Source organism: Protopterus annectens, chromosome 13.part0 (genome assembly GCF_019279795.1).
Source record: "Protopterus annectens isolate FY-2018-M chromosome 13.part0, PAN1.0, whole genome shotgun sequence".
NCBI lineage: Eukaryota > Metazoa > Chordata > Ceratodontiformes > Protopteridae > Protopterus > Protopterus annectens.
Genome location: NC_056747.1, coordinates 217,271,591 through 217,289,050, shown reverse-complemented (window position 1 = coordinate 217,289,050; position 17,460 = coordinate 217,271,591). Strand labels below are relative to the sequence as shown.

The 17,460-nt window shown below is 35.1% G+C and overlaps 1 protein-coding gene across 1 annotated transcript in view; it reads left to right on the top strand.

Annotated features, from left to right (window-relative positions):
- The first annotated feature begins 1,155 nt into the window (after positions 1–1,155).
- Positions 1,156–17,460, top strand: part of LOC122787169 (guanine nucleotide-binding protein subunit alpha-11-like) — a 191,162-nt gene continuing 174,857 nt past the window's right edge. Inside the window, exon 1 of the mRNA XM_044053746.1 lies at positions 1,156–1,884. Within this exon, the coding sequence (XP_043909681.1) occupies positions 1,728–1,884 (157 nt within the window). The 5' untranslated portion in view covers positions 1,156–1,727. The remainder of the gene's footprint in view (positions 1,885–17,460) is intronic.

The following is a 17,460-nucleotide window of genomic DNA, read 5'->3' as shown; positions in this document are numbered from 1 at the left end:
ACTGTAAGATTCAGTGCAGATAGGGTAAGCCTGAAAGATTCAGTCAGAGTGCATTGTGGGAAAATGTGTAGAAACTGCAAGCTGAGACATGCAAAAATACAATGCAATCATACATATAATACATAAACTTCTATATACGTTTGAAATATTTAAGATGCCATATTAAGAGGGTGAGAAAAATGTCTTAAATGTATTCTGGTATTCATGATATGTGATAGTAAGTTACCTAACCATTGTCAAGGTAGCAGTTGCAGGTAGATTCAATAAAGAGATGCTCTTTAAGAGCATCTTTGAAGCTCTTAATGGTTTATAGATTTTTGATGTCAGTAGGCAGGTGATTCCAGGTAGAAGGTTGCAGTCTGCAGAAGGCTTTCCCACCTACAGCAGTTTTAAATGGAGAGCATACTATAGAGAAATTGTTGTCCTGTGTACGAGATGCTTTTTTTTCTTTTAAGGAATCAGGAGCGAGCATATGCTCAACAGTTTAGGTGGGGACACTCGTGGACTTCCAGTCTCTTAGAGTTGACTTTAATGTAATTTTTAAGCATATAGCGCCATTGTTTTGTGTTTTTTTTCTGTCTACCTTTGGGGAACTGGAAGTTTGTCTTCCACCCTGTTGATACCTGCTTATTTTTTTCACTTAGAAGAAGGAAGAACACAACATCTGTAGCTCTTGTTTTTTAACAGATACAGCTGTTCATCTTTGGTACAATAGATAATACTGGATTTACAGCTAGAATAATAATTACTTCAATTGATGTTCAAATTTTTGCATGATAATTAGCATTCATAGTATAATAAGTTTTCATTTCTTGTTCTGAAAGTGTTTTGAGACACAAGTGAAGATTCAAGAGATATGAGTTACCACAGGTGTTTCAGTAAAGATATACTTAATGAGCATAAACCCAATATTAATTTTTGAAGTTCCAAGTGTGACTTATTCCCACAAGTTTGGCTACTACTTTTTCAAATCAAGCTGAATGCAAGTGTTTAGTATGTTTTGTTCCTAGAACACTTATTTCACGCATGTTGTCAGGAAGAAGGGAGGTGTACTGTAATTTGTCAAGGCTGCTGACGGTATTACGTTTCATACCTGCTTAACAGGTATGTATGGTATAAATGATATCACCTACCAAGACACTGCCCAGAAACTTCTTGACTGTATTGTCTTTACAAATGCGTGTAAAGAGAAAGAGCTTTTTCAAATCATTTAACAGCACAAAGTCCAGAGTGCTGGCTGTGACACAGGAACAGCTGGAAGATGGATTTTCGTTTATTTACTGCACTTAATAACACTGCTTTTGTGATATTACATTAAACTAGTTTTGAAGGAGAGGTCTGCATCTATGGTGAAGTTCCTCACTAGTTTGATTTGACTGCTTTTATCTCTGGAATTTAATGTTTAACATTCATATTATAAATCAATTTCCTTCTCTGGATGTAGACTATTTTTATGGAGCTTTACGGCATCTGGCAATGGATTTAGCCTGCGGACACCATCTGAACAGATTTACAAGAAAGCTTTAAGTGTGCTGGCAACGTACCCATCTGATTTAAAAAAAGAGAAATATCTGAGCTGATATTTCTATACTCAATGACAGCACCCAAGGCCACTACTTTTCCTGTGTGCTTGTATATCTACAACAAAGCTTGTTACTGAAAAATATAAGGATTTTCTTGCTAACTGCAGGAGTGCTTGGGGTTTAAAAGACTAAGGTGTACCAGCAATGACACAAAAGTACTACTGCTGCTACTGTTGCATTGGTTGCAATTGTTTCCTGTCTGATGAAGAGAAACTTGCAATTAAAATAGACAAAGAAATCAGTAAAATCCTGCAGGATCAGAAGAAAATAAACAGAAGGGAACTCAAGCTGCTACTTTTGGGTGAGTGCAAGTCCACAACCAATGGGAGATCACCCTAAATGTCTCTCGCTGGCTCTCTCTCTCTCTCTCTCTATATATATATATATATATATATATATATATATATATATATATATGTAATATAGTATTGATCTGTCTGTGTAAGCCTCTGAGGTGGCTAGTTTCCATTCAAAATATTTTTGTTTGATACTGAAGTTGCTGACTACATCTCTAACCTATGACATCTAGTACCTATCAGTGTGTTTGACACCGAACCATGTTCTTAGTAAGGAGCCAGTGGCTCTGATTAGAGTTCTTTGCTGACCTCCTTGTCTTTCAGCATTTATTTTATGTTAGTACTAGCCATGCTGCAGAATGTTAATGCCAGCACGGCAGTATGTGTAGTGGAATAACCGTGTCCGGGATAACCTAGTTAGGGTTATTTGCATCACTTGGGCAGAAAGGATCGTCCAGAGTTCCCTTCCTGCTGGAAATCTTCATAAACACACAAGTTTATTTGTGCAAATGTTTGATTTCAGTTTATCTTCATACTGATTCCTGCTTATAGTTTGGGACTAGGGGTCATAGTTCAGTATCTGGAGTTAGTGTTCTGTGGTACTACCAGTGTTTGCTGGTTATTGTTCAAGCTCTGATGTTACTGCTCTCATCACATGATTTAAAATTCCTTACTTAAAATGAACATTCTTGGTAACTGCTTTAACCTTAGATGTCAGGGGTTAATAGACTGGTGCTGTTGTATTGATTTAGGATAAATACTTTCTTTTCCCTATCTTAAGTTAAATTTTTACTGGCATAAACACTGGAAATAAGGAAACCATCGTACCCTGAAAGTCTTTGTTACTTATCCTTAACTGGGAGTTTTTACTGAATGGCTTTCATGTTAGAAATATGCTTAGAATACTGATTATTTTGTTTTGTTTTCTTCTCCTTGGAAACTCTTTACTGTTGTATTATCCTGAAGAAATAGAAGAGCTTTGTAAACTTGCCTGCGGACATTAAGTTCAGCTATGTAGTTAACTGTTAGACGTGAGAAACTGATACTGCACTTTTAGAACAATTACTTTATCCCTGCTTTACAGAAATGTGTTCTTTGTGGTGCTACATAGATTCATAGGTAAATACTAGGCTAGCTGCCCTTGCAGGCCATGTTAAGTCTAGCCAATTTCCCCTTTTGTGCTTGAATTAATCTCCCGTTTGGTTAGAGACTGGTCTTATCCATCCAATGGTCGATAATTATATATTAACTCTCATGCATAACTGGGATCATATGACTGATGTGAGGGGGACCATGGAATAAAGCATTTAGGAGCTGCCTATTAGTACAGGAGAAGTCCTGGGGTACATTTTCTATTTTCTGTCCATAGATCTACACCTGTCTGCACAGTCATTTGTTTGTTATAGTTTTGTACTTTTGTTTTTAGCCCAGCAATTTTGTGAATAGAATTACAAACTTGTACTGCTTTATGCAAAAACAAGTAGCTGTACTATTAATTAGTTTTACACTGAACTGTCTAGAAACTCAGTGCAAGCTCTGTTATTAGGGGTGTTGTACCCAGTTTTTAATTAAGGTCTTCATATATGATTATTATTCTAATTTTAGGATATGGAGTTATAGGCCTTAACCCTTGCTGTAGTGAATCCGAGTTTGCATTCATTTTTCCGAAGGTGTTGCTCATTGCTGAATGTACATTCCAGGGGTATTTTAACCCGGTTCAGTGGAGGTTAGACGTTGAGCAGTTTTACACAGAGTCCATGGATTCTTGTCATAGCTTGTTGTAACATGGGGTTCTCATCATAACTTTAAGGACAGTAAGTAGAATCGTCAGAAATGGGAACATTTAAGTGTGATTATAGGAAAAAACATATTATGTCTGAAATTGCTGTAACTTGAAGAATTACCTTTTCTTGAGGTACAGTAGTCTGTGTTAGTATATATAAGTGGAAGGGATGTAAGGATGCAATCACTCATCGGGGTTGCAGGGGACTTACCCTGTACAAAAAATAATTTAAATCTTTGGCAGTAGCTTTCACTGTTCACTGTTGCTTCCTGTGAATCTCACTTAAAATTTTTGATATTTTGGGACTAGTGCTACTAAGCCTTGAATGTCTGATAGGGCCCCATATCATGGGTATCAAATGTTCTATTTATTGTATGTACTGGTTTGTGTATTATACCAATACAAGGCCAAGTCTGGCATCTGAGTTGAATTGAACAGCACAGCATCTCAGGTTACTGGTTCTCACTTTAACAATGCTCGTCACATTTTTAAGTTGTAGGATTATAGCTATAGCTGTTGGGTAACCTTAAAGGCCAAAGTTACTGGTTCGAGTTTATCAACTAGGTATAATATTTCAAAGTTAGGAACTACTAGTTACATTTTATTGTTCAAGGACTCTGCCCCTAAAGTAGGATCCTGTGCCATTGGTCTCAGCTACTATCGGAGGAAAAATTGACTCAATTTAGTATCAATTCCTTCTGGAGTTTAATCAGAGATATTTAGTTCCTTGTACTAGGCCCCATAACACATGAAAGCCATTCTTCAGACCTTCCTGTGTTATACAGGTCAGGAAGTTTTCCTAAGTTACTTGTTGCATACCTCAGTAATAGATCGGTAAGAACTGTAGTGTTCAAGAGAGGAACCCCCCTCAAAGGTATTTTCCATGTCTTAATGGTTGCTTTGTTACAAGATTTATATACCCACGAATGACGCTAGAGGGTGAGTAAACCTGTCGTAGAATAACCTGTAAAATCTGATAGTTTTAGAATTCATGGAGCTAAATCTGTACCATGAGTACTACATTTCCTTTTGTATAAAGGTGTTCACGAATGTAAACTTATTCATAGTTGGATTCTTGCTCCAGTTTGAAAACTGAGTACCTAGCCAGGACAGCAGTGATACAGAGCATGAATTGCACATTCTTATGCTTGTTCACTGACAGACTGCACCACATTACTGTTATATAAATTAAAGATGACCATACTGACTTTTTGCTGAAGTGTCAGGCCTTTGGCACTGCACAGTGATACAGCTATCTGCCTTTGTGAGTTAAATACATTAGTATCACAATTATCCCATCTTTAGGAATTATTATAGTATTAAAGGAACAGGGGCCCAGAAGTAAGGTAGCTCAAGGAACCAGCAGCATTAACAATTTATGGCAGGCCCTTTAGGATTAATGAAATCAACATGCCCAGAACGTTTATCAGAATTTAGCGACCCCTGTAGAAATAGGAAAGATAGAATGCCAAGCAGTATTAATGAAGTCAGAAATCTCAAGAGGGTTAATGAAGTTTATGGAGCAAAACAGGGTTAATAGGGAAACAAAAGTGGTGACATCACTGGACCCTGCTTCTTAACTGGCATTCACCCAAACGTATGGATCTGGGAGGGTTACTTACACTTTGGAGCTTTTCATATAGAGGGTGAGGTATCACTGAATTATAAGCAAGGTTTCTTCCATATTCTTAGACCTATCAAAAGCCTTTGACATGGTAAACCACAGTCTGCTTCTTGATACCCTATCCACACTAAATATAAGTCCATCCTCTACATCATGGTTCAACAGCTACTTATCTGCCCGTCAGCAAGCAGTCCTATGGCAGGACCAATTGTCCCCCCTGTTACCAGTAACCATAGGAGTCCCTCAAGGATCCATCCTTGGCCCATTGCTGTTCTCCCTATTTACAGATCAGATCTCTTCATCCTCTCCCACTGCCTCAATAGTACAATATGCAGATGACACTACCCTCATATGTGCTTCCCCTACCCTTAGTGAACTGCAAACCCTTACCCAGAATAACTTCACCCTAGCCGAAACTTGGTTCACTAACATCAAACTTCTTCTTAATCCCAAAAAAAACAAATTCTTTTCAGCCCTGGCAGAGCTCCTCCCCTAAATAATAATTTCATCATTAACTCCAAAGAAAACATTCAAATCAGTCCAACCACTCACACACTAAACTGCTAGGCGTAGAAATAGACAATAACCTGAAGTTCAACATCCACATAGCACAAACCATTAATAAAGTTAATAAAAAACTTGGTCTCCTCTACAGGAACAAACAGTTTATGACAAAATGCACCAAAGTAACCATTGCAAGGACTCATTTTCTATCCACCATCCCCTATGCCTCTCCCATCTTGACCAATCTACGCCAAACTGATCTAAATAAAATGGAATCGTGCTACAACAAGATTGTCAATTTTGCTGCTGAAGCTTCATATATGTCCCACCACTGTCTAACCTTAAGCAACTCAACTGGCTTGAGTTGCCTCATATACTTCTACTCAATCAACTCTCTATAGCACACAAACTCTACTACCTTCCTGAGATAACCCCAGCACTTCAGCACCTAATTCAGCCCCACATTCCCTCTAGAGCCTTAAGATCTAGTAAACAGAACCTCATAACTGTCATCAAATATAAAAACGAAGCTGGTAAGTCCGTCTTTGCCAACTGGTTCATATTAGAAGAACAAAAACCCTAAACCACGCACGCTCACATGAGCGAAAATGGCGAGTGAGGAGTGGGATATTTGCCCTTTCCTCACTGTAGTACGACCTCGGAGTTAGAATATATAGTTAACGGGGGGGGGTGTGGGGAGCACAGCCCCCCACAATAGCAACTTCGATCACCGGCATTTTTGCTCATGTGAACGTTCGCGGTTTAGGGTTTTCGTTCTTCTAATATGAACCCTTTGCCAACACCATTGCCAAAACCTGGAACACACTACCAAGCCAAATAACTTCTACCACCTCCTTTAGTCAATTCAAAAAACTCCTGAAAACCCACTATCTAAGTAACTGGCTATGCTCATGCCACTCACCAGGCTAATCCATACCAAGAGAATTTGTCAGGGTACAGCTAAGTATAAACAGTTTCTCCCCTGAAAGCTTCCAAACTTGTGTACATTTACCTTACAAAACATAACTGCAAAAGAAAAAAAAAATGTACCTCTGATTTTCTACTGTAAGAAATGTTAATCACTAGCATGATGTCCTGTTGTGTGTATATATGCTATATGTATGTTTTTTAATCACCAGCATGTTGTCCTGATGTGTATATACGCCATATGTATGTTCTACTTCTTTTTACTCTCATGTAATGTATTGTAATGTGAAACTTTTCTCCCCAGGCCTCCGCTGAAAATGGACCTGTGTCCAGTCGGACTTTCCTGGTAAACAAATGTAAAATAAATACCTAAATAAATAAAATTAGTAACAGTTTAGAATTCATCATCCCTTCATTTTCATTATTACAGACGTGACTTAACTGACTGTAGAAAGTGTTGGACAAACTGTCACCACAGAAAAAAATATGCTAGAAATGAAACTCTTATTTGGGGCCTGAAATGAGCAAGATATTTCCAGTACCCACAGCATGCAGGTGAGCCTAAAGCCTCCTATGACAGCTGTTGATCATTCATTTAATTTTCTTTTGACTTTTCTACTCAATATATTTTGTTCCTTTTTTGCATGACCTGCACAGCAGCTCTCATGCAGAAACATTAAAAAGATTAGAAGCTCATCAGTAACAGAATAACTTCTATTTTGTTTAACATTATTCATTCTTTAAGAACGGTATTGGTTACTATTAAGAACATATTTCTTCCTGTTTCTCTCAATGATTGTCATGCCATGATTGATTTAAACACTTCCAGGGCTCTGGTTTTGCATAGAATCTTCTGTAAGCAGTCCCCTGATGGAGGGTGTGAGGGGGCGACTTTTAGTCTGTGGATATTAGTTTACTCATCTGCATGTAGGAGGCATGTTCATTTTTCAGTTTTTTCCCAGCATTGACTAAAGTCATTCCAGCGTGTAATGTAGAACATTTTCACAGTCATTGATTTGGCTATATAGTATCACTTTGAGCATTAATGACTGAAACAGAGCAATTATCATGAATTTTGTTACTTGGCTCCTGCTTGAAATTTTCCCAAGCACTTGTGCTAAATTTTATTATTTAATTTTCTGATTAAACAGGTTGTTTAGCTGGATGTGGCCAGTTTCTGAGCAGTAATATAAATGTGAATAAACAAATGTTTTATATATATATATATATACATATATACATATATATATATATATATATATATATATATATATATATATATATATATAGGCCCCCTTCTAAAACCCATAAGCTCACTTATCCGACTTTCAAAAGACCAAGACGAAAAAAATGAAACTCCAGAAGACCGACCGCTCAGAACACTGACATTTCACTACAGGTAAGTAACCGCTTGTCCAGCATGTTGACCTTTGCCCCTTACTACCACAGTAGTGCTATCTTAGAGTTGGTATATTCACTTAGGGGGTGTGTGGCTTTCCTTTGCTTTGGTTTTAGTTTGCTGAGTTGGCCAAGCGGTTACTTACCTGTAGTGAAATGTTGGTGTTCCGAGTGGTTGGTCTACTGGAGTTTTGTGTTTTTCATCTCAGTCTTTTGAAAGTTGGGTATGTGAGCTTTTGGGATTTAGAAGAAGACCCATATATATATATATATATATATATATATATATATATATATATATATATATATGTATATATATATATATATATATATATATATGTATTTATATATATATATATATATATATATATATATTTATTTTTTAATATTTTATATATATATATATATATATATATATATATATATATATATATATACATATATATATGTATATATATATATATATGTATATATATATATATATATATATATATATATATATATATATATAAAACATATGTAATATATATACAAAACTTTAAGTTTCCCTTTACCTATTTCTAGGGACATGTCTAATATCAGAGAGATTATCACCAAAAACTGGGATATTATCTCGGAATCTCAACAGATTCGTTCTTCTTTGGGTCCCACACCTTCTTTTACTTTTAAAAGGACTAGAACAATACGCATGCATCTTGAAAATAAGGACTCCCAGTTCTTATTCGATTCTCATCTCTCTCATATGACTTCTAAAGGCATGTATTGTTGTGACAAATGTGTAGTATGCCCCTTTATCTTTAAAGGTGATAAAAAGCTAGATAGAAGCCAGTAAGATCCACAACCGATTTATTGATTGAGCGCTTTCGCCTCTCAATAGAAACTTCATCAGAATACCATTGTAACAAAAACCCCACCTTTTATACATTGTCTTAATCACATAAAATGACATCACTTCCTCTATGCACTCATACAAAATACAAATAGCTACTTAAAAAATGCTACATGACATTATCCTATATAAAACACTTAATAGAACTAATAGAAATTGCACTGTTAAGTCCTGGTGCCTCAGAAGCATTGGTTCTCATTTGCCATCTGAGCTCCTTAAGTTCTAAATAGTCATTCAAGAGTCTCCCCCTCTCACCCAAAGTGACTTGCTCAATGACACTGAACCTGAAACTGTGTCCTGGGTGCAAGCCAGTATGTGCAGCTAGGGCATTTTTAGTTTTATTCCTACCAATATCATAATAATGTTGGTAGATTCTAGTTCTCAATGCATTGATGGTTTTTCCTATACAGAAACATGGACACAGGTAGCACTTGGCTAGGTCTATAACTCCCTTGCTGCTGCAAGTAAACTTGTTCCGTATTATGTATCCACCATAATTGGGTATATATATCTCCTTGCCTTCCAGGATATGTTTGCATTGCATGCAGAACCCACATTTTATCATACTCCCAGTCCTTGCATTCATCTTTCTGTAAGTTTCCATCATATTTTTTTATGCTAGTATCCCTTTTATATACAATTTTAGGGAATGTGCCTACCAAATTAAGGTGTGTTGGATTCGCACTGAATATGTGCCAATTGTGGGTTAAAGTCCTTTTGATGTTATAGAACTGATTGTTAAATCTAAATACACTTGATTTGTTAAAGTAATCCCGTTCTTTATGTACAACCACTTCTTCACTATTGTGTCCTATCCCTAACAAAGGAACAAAGTGTCCGTTCTCTCTTTTTGCCATAACTTCCTTAAATATCCCATCCACAAATGTTTCTGGGTATCCTCTTTCTGTCAACATATGTTTTAATATATTCATCTGATGTACAAATTCCTCATGTTCAGATACCATTCATGCTATCCTAACCCCTTGTTCTTTTACTAAAGATTTTTTCTGTGACATTGGGTGGCAGCTATCGTAGTGCTGGAGGGTGTTGGAATACATGGGTTTTCTGAAAATATTTGACATAAATTGTAGGAACAAATAGGAACATCAAACAATTTATGGATAATAGCACTCATGCTTATTCAATTTTATTCATGACTCTTATAATATTGGTATGCTTGAAATTTTAACAGTTGGATTATTGGTTACTGTCTTTACTGCTTGTGAGTATTTTATTGGTTGCTGTCCTCTCACATGATGTATTTTTCTTATTTATACTATACATTTCATCTTCCAGTTGTATTCTGAAGAAGTTCTTTTATGTATCAAGAATGAAAGCTTAATCATCAGTTCAGTGTCTGTGTGTTTTTTTTTTTTAAGCTGATGTTACTATCAGTTTTGCTGAAGAAGTTTGTGTTTCATATTTATTTTTCTTCTTTTTCACAGTTTTATACTAACATTTATTTTTCTTCTTTTTAATGGTTTTATACTAACATATATTACATACATATATGTGTGTGTGTGTGTGTGTGTGTGTGTGTGTGTGTGTGTATATATATATGTATATATATAGATATATATATATATATATATAATTATATATATGTAATATATATGTATATATTTAATATATGTAATACATATATATATATATATATATATATATGTAATATATATTTATGTAATATATATATATGTAATATATATTTATGTAATATATATATATATGCAATATATATTTATGTAATATATATATATATATATATGTAATATATATTTATGTAATATATATATATATGTAATATATATTTATGTAACATATATATATATATATATATATATATATATATATATATATATATATGTAATATATATTTATGTAACCTATATATATCTATATGTAATATATATTTATGTAATATATATATATGTAATATATATTTATGTAACATATATATATCTATATGTAATATATATTTATGTAACATATATATATCTATATGTAATATATATTTATGTAACATATGTATATCTATATGTAATATATATTTATGTAACATATATATATCTATATGTAATATATATTTATGTAACATATGTATATCTATATGTAATATATATTTATGTAACATATGTATATCTATATGTAATATATATTTATGTAACATATGTATATCTATATGTAATATATATTTATGTAACATATATATATATCTATATGTAATATATATTTATGTAACATATATATATATCTATATGTAATATATATTTATGTAATATATATATATCTATATGTAATATATATTCATGTAATATATATATATCTATATGTAATATATATTTATGTAGCATATGTATATCTATATGTAATATATATTCATGTAACATATATATATCTATATGTAATATATATTTATGTAATATATATATATATCTATATGTAATATATATTTATGTAATATATATATATATCTATATGTAATATATATTTATGTAGCATATGTATATCTATATGTAATATATATTTATGTAACATATATATATCTATATGTAATATATATTTATGTAATATATATATATCTATATGTAATATATATTTATGTAACATATGTATATCTATATGTAATATATATTTATGTAACATATGTATATCTATATGTAATATATATTTATGTAATATATATCTATATATATCTATACTGTTTTCTGTCTGCAGAGACAAATGTAATGGTGATAAGTTTGAAACTTTGTCCCAAGGAACTAACCTGGGCCATATTCTGCTCTTAAGTCTTTATAATAATCCATTTCTTTTAACTTCCTGTCAAGAGGGACATCTTAAAAAGAGAAGTTGGAAAGTTTCAGCTCATCAGTGGCTTCTTCCCTTATCCACTGCAATATTGCATTGTGACTCTCTCTCTCTCTCAAGCACATTAACTTTAGTTTCTTGAAGGAGCTGGGTTTAAAGCATACATCTTCCTTAGTTCCTTTCCAGAATCAGCAATAGTCTCACTTGCCACAAAGCTGAGTTTTGTTTACTTATTTTGAGGTTTAAAAAGGTTATCCATTTGGTGGTGAGGAGTTATTGGTGAATTCTCTATCTTGAGAACAACTTGGTTGTTAAGTTTCATGCAAGGAATACAGGGTTTAATATCCTAAGGCAGTTCACTTTCTAAGAAGGCAGCTTTGTTCTACTAATCCATTGTAAGCCTGGACCAGAGCAAGCTTTTAGTGTCTTAGCACCTCTGCCATGTCACATATCTCCCTCCCCAGCTCATAATCAGGCATAAGAGTGACATTGTATTGTGGCAGGAACATAAGATAAAGCATCATAAGGCTTTGCTGGGGAAATAGTGTTTGATTTTCAAGACCCACCTTAAGGCACAGCATTTTCTTTTTATGACTTATTATGACTTCTGCACATCTATTAACTTCTGTTAGATATATAATAGGATGTTCCATATCCACAGACATTCATGACCTATTGTATCAGATCAGCACCTGAAGTGTCCTCTTTGACATGAACTGTTTGCTCGGTCCACTTCCCAATTTTTGGGCACTTTAGCTTACTCAGATTTCTAAGGGGCACAGCCAGAATAGCAAAATTAGTCAAAAACTCCTACTAGTAACTGGAGAGTCCCAAGTAGGCCCGCATTTATATCTCTGTGATTGGCTAAAAGCAGCCATGATCTCCTCCATCTCTTGTTGCTTAACAAGGCCCAGCCTAATGTATATGAGATACAGGACCTCTTTCAAGCAAGTGACATACCTGATTATACTTGTTATCAACCTGACCTCCCCCAAAATTAGTACACCAAAATGCCTGTAATTTAAGGAGATGAGGCACCCACTTTTGATTTTAGATAGTTGCATCATACTTTGAGCGGTTTGCTGGCTTGAATTTAGTCACTGTTCCTGTAACACTAAACACTATCTTGCTCAAAAACTTCTCTAGAGCCCAAAGTGCTCAACATTATCCAGTCCTGTGTCCATGGAAAAATTGCAAATGACCCCTTAAGGACATACCGGTGTTTCAAATACACTGCTTCTGAATACCCATGACCTTTTTACTTTCTAAGTCTTTATGGGGACATTCAGGCCAATAAAGCCAACCACCCGACTAGCTGTAGACATACATGTTTTCGCCATTACTATGACCTCATCAGTTGCATAAGTGAATTATGGAGGGGGCTGAGTGAATACAACAACCACCCAGTAACAGCTGACAGACCCAACAACCAGTCCTGTAAAACCTGACAGACCTAACAGTTTAACTCACTGTAATGGGACTCTACTTGTTCATTCTCTAATTATCTTAGTCACGCTCAGTTCAAAATGGGACCAGTAAAAGGTTAATGTTGTGTCTCTGCTTGGCCTTTGCGTATTGGGCTGCTGTTGGCTAAGACACTGCTGGATGTCAGTTCTTTGGGGCAGGTGTTTCAGAGGAACTCAGCTGCTCCAGTGCTTTGTTGCTTTCTACCAAACTTACTGAATTTTCCAAGGCCATGGAAGTGGTCTGTGTCAGTCATCTTCACATCACGGTAGGTAACTTCATTATGAACTTTTTCATTACTAGTAGCTCCACCACACAAGTGGAGTAGTTCAGCTAAAGCTGAAACCACTTCTTGACAAGGTGAAGAACCCTTGCCACCCCACCTCCCCAATACTTCATTTGAAGAGCAAAAGAGCAAAAAAAAAGTCTGCTAACTGTACCGGCAGGCATGCATGCCAGATACAGACCCCTTTCTCCTGCCCCATCTCTCAAAAATAATGTCTGATCTGGTAGCTGTAGGAGCCAACCAGACAATTTACATAAAAAAAAAAAAAAAAAGAAAAATATTTATTTTTCTTTGAAAGTATAGCAAACTGCTCTTTATACTATGCATAGAATGCTACAGCTCTCAAGTTTTAAGTTAAAAAAATAAACATATTTTTTAAATTGTAGCAAGCTGCTTGCTACATTTGTAGCTGCATAGAGTATCTAACAGAATTTGGGTCACCTGGATCATAGTTAGGGCTTTATCTCTTTCTGTGAAGCAGCGAATTTTAGTACCTTGCAATAAACAACTTTAGGTATTCCCCCATTTCAACTTTCTTCCATATTTAAGAACAGAACCTTCCACCGGGGAACAAATAACTTCAACAATACAGTACTTCCCCAATTTCAGCTTAGTTTCATTATCACAGTCAATGTAATATTACTTGTCACAAAGATAAACATTGTGATGAGGAGCTGCTCTGGGGAACTATCCTGGGGATTCATGAAAGGTCCTAGTGCGAGCCATATGACCCATGCTGAAAAGGCCTTGCTTCTATTGACACGATATTTGGTGATTTTACAGTACTCCCTGGTGGCTACTGCTTCCCCCTCACTTCCATATTAGTGTAAGTGCTGTTATGGAACAAGTGTACTATCCCTAGTGGCTTGTGCCCCCCTCCTCCATTACCATGCTAGTATAAGTGCTGTTATGGCACAGGTATAATATCTCTGGTGGCTTGTTCATAAAGGAATACTAGTCTAACTGCTCTGAAGGCTAGTAACCTCCTATGATCCTATGAAGGACCATTTTAAGCCTAGCGAATAACATGGACTCAGAATCAAAACCTGTATCTTGTATCTATGATGTTAAGACCTTAACCATTATGCTAACCCTGCCCCTATTAGGCTAGTACCAGGCTAATTACCTTTGTGGGATATTTTAAGCCTAGCAAATTACCCCATGTTAGAATCTAGCCCTGTACCTTATGTCTGTAAAGAAAACACCTTAACCACTATGTCAAGCTCCCAACACTTGCGACCATCACCATACTAGTGTAAGTGCTGTTATAGCACAGATGTAGTATCCCTGGTGGCTAGTGCATCCCCATCACTATACTAGTGTAAGTGATGTTATAGCACAGGTGTAGTATCCCTAGTGGCTAGTGCTTCTCCCCAACTCTCCAATCCTCACACTGCTGTTGGTGCCATTATAGCACAATTGTAGTTTTCTTAGTGGCTAGTGCCCCTCATTCCAGTTCTGCTGCTGGTGCTGTTATGGCACAATTTTAGTTTCCCTGGTGGCTACTGCTCTTCTCCATCTCCCAATCCTCGTATTGCTGCTGTTGCCATTATGGCACAGTTGTAGTTTCCTTGCTGTCTATTGGTTCACCAACCCCAATGACCCTCATATTATGTTAAATGCCAATGGATGAACATGATCTTTTGCGGGCTGCTTCCCTCCTTTAACTCATTTCAAACCTAGGCCATATGTATTTACTTACTGTGGCATAGTGACTACTCCGCCTGGAAAAATACAAGCCTCATTGCTGGGTTTTCATTTTACAGGTGCTTTTTGCAGACCATCTCCCATAGGGCAAACGTACGAGCTGTCAGGCAAACCAGACAGAGGCTGTCTTTGGCAGAAGACTGAGAGCAGGTGCCTCTTAGGATTTATCAGGGCCGCTGCCTCTGATAAAGATCAGATTCAGTTAGCATAAGAGCCTATGAGGTATAATGAATACTCTTGATATAATATATATTCCAGAGCACTGCACGTATTTGATATAATATATATTCCAGAGCACCGCACATATTTGATATAATATATATTCCAGAGCACTGCACGTATTTGATATAATATATATCCAAGAGCACTGCACATATTTGATATAATATATATTCCAGAGCACTGCACGTATTTGATATAAAATATATTCTAGAGCACTGCAGGTATTTGATATAATATATATTCCAGAGCACTGCACGTATTTGATATAAAATATATTCCAGAGCACTGTACGTATTTGATATAATATATATTCCAGAGCACTGCACATATTTGATATAAAATATATTCCAGAGTACTTGCATGTGTTTGATAATATATATTTCAGAGCACCTCCATATATTTGATATATATATTTCAGAGTACCTGCATGTATTTGATATAATATATATTGCAGAGTACTTGTATGTATTTGATATATATTCTAGAGTACCTGCAAGAAAAATCAATGTTCTACACTACTTCCTTTGCCAGTTTGCAAACAATCAACCATATTAACATCTTTAACTATGCCTGTCTTAAAGATCATGTCTGAAGTGGTGAAACAAAGTTTTATTTTTACATAAAAAGTGCTCACAAGCACAACAATGCATATGATCATTCTTTTGTGTAAAAATAAAACTTTGTTTCAAGCTACTTTTTTAGTAAATTAACATTTAAAAAGCCTTCCAAACATGGAAGAGTAAACTAATCATGTAGTATTTATGGCACTAATATTAATATGGCAGGAGAAAGCTTTGGGGGCAGTATAATTAAGAATGGGTTAGTGTAGTAAATGCTTGTAAAACAATTATTTAATAGCTAACGTGTTAAATTAACAGTTTGGCAAAAAATGTTTGCAATATTTACAAACACACATTAAATAATGTTAATTGCCCACTTGCAACCAGTTTTAATACAGCAACATCATAACATGTTGAAAATAACACCAAGGTAGATGCAATCTTCCTGAGTTTCAGTTCAGCCTTTGATAGAGGGGACCATAAACTATTTGTCAGCTTAGTACTTCAGTTTCTATCATAGGGTGGATTGAACAATAGCTGGATAATAGGGATAGGCAGGTATCCTTTGCAAACTGTTTGGTAGAGGTCATAAAATAGTTGGTAAATCTTCCAGATGTTAATTCTTGGCCCTTATATTTTCAGTCTATGTATGTTTGACATCGATTCCAGCGTATATTTTTGTTTCTCTGGAGTTGGTCTAAAGGTTGGAACATATACAACTAGTCATGAACTTATCCAATGTTTACAGAAATGTGTAAAAACTTCAGGGTTTATATGCACAGGCAAACAACACGCTTATAAATACTTTTAAGAATAAACAAATGTGCTTTTGTATGGCTGAGCACTGATGCATTATGTAAATGCAAGATATATGGACAAGAGATTGAAAATGTTAAAGTAGTTAAGGACGTAGGAGTGTTAGTATGCAACTGAATGTTGTTAAAGAATGTAGTAAAATTAGAGGCTGTGCCAAGAAACTTATTACATCTAGAGAAAATAATATGTTAACTGTATCTCTCTCCCTCTGTCTCTCTAGTAGGACTGGAATTGAATACAGCAGTCTATTATGGTATCTATTTACAAACCAAAAGCAAATGATATTAATGAACATACAGCATAGATATGCGAATTTAATGTATGGACAAAGAACATTGGTATACAAAGACAAACTATGAAATACATACCTCTCAACCTCTTGGTGCAAGAAATGTGGACAAAGCCAAAAATAATAGGGGCGACAAAGGCCCAAAAATAGGGACTTATTTTAAATATTGCTCCTATAAACTTAAAAAAAATTGCTAGAATAACAGGTTTTGATTATTGTGTATTTTCTTAAATCATGAAGTCTGAAACTCAAATATCTGTCATTATTTAGTGACTTCAGTCCTCCGTGATTTGCCAGAAAAATCACA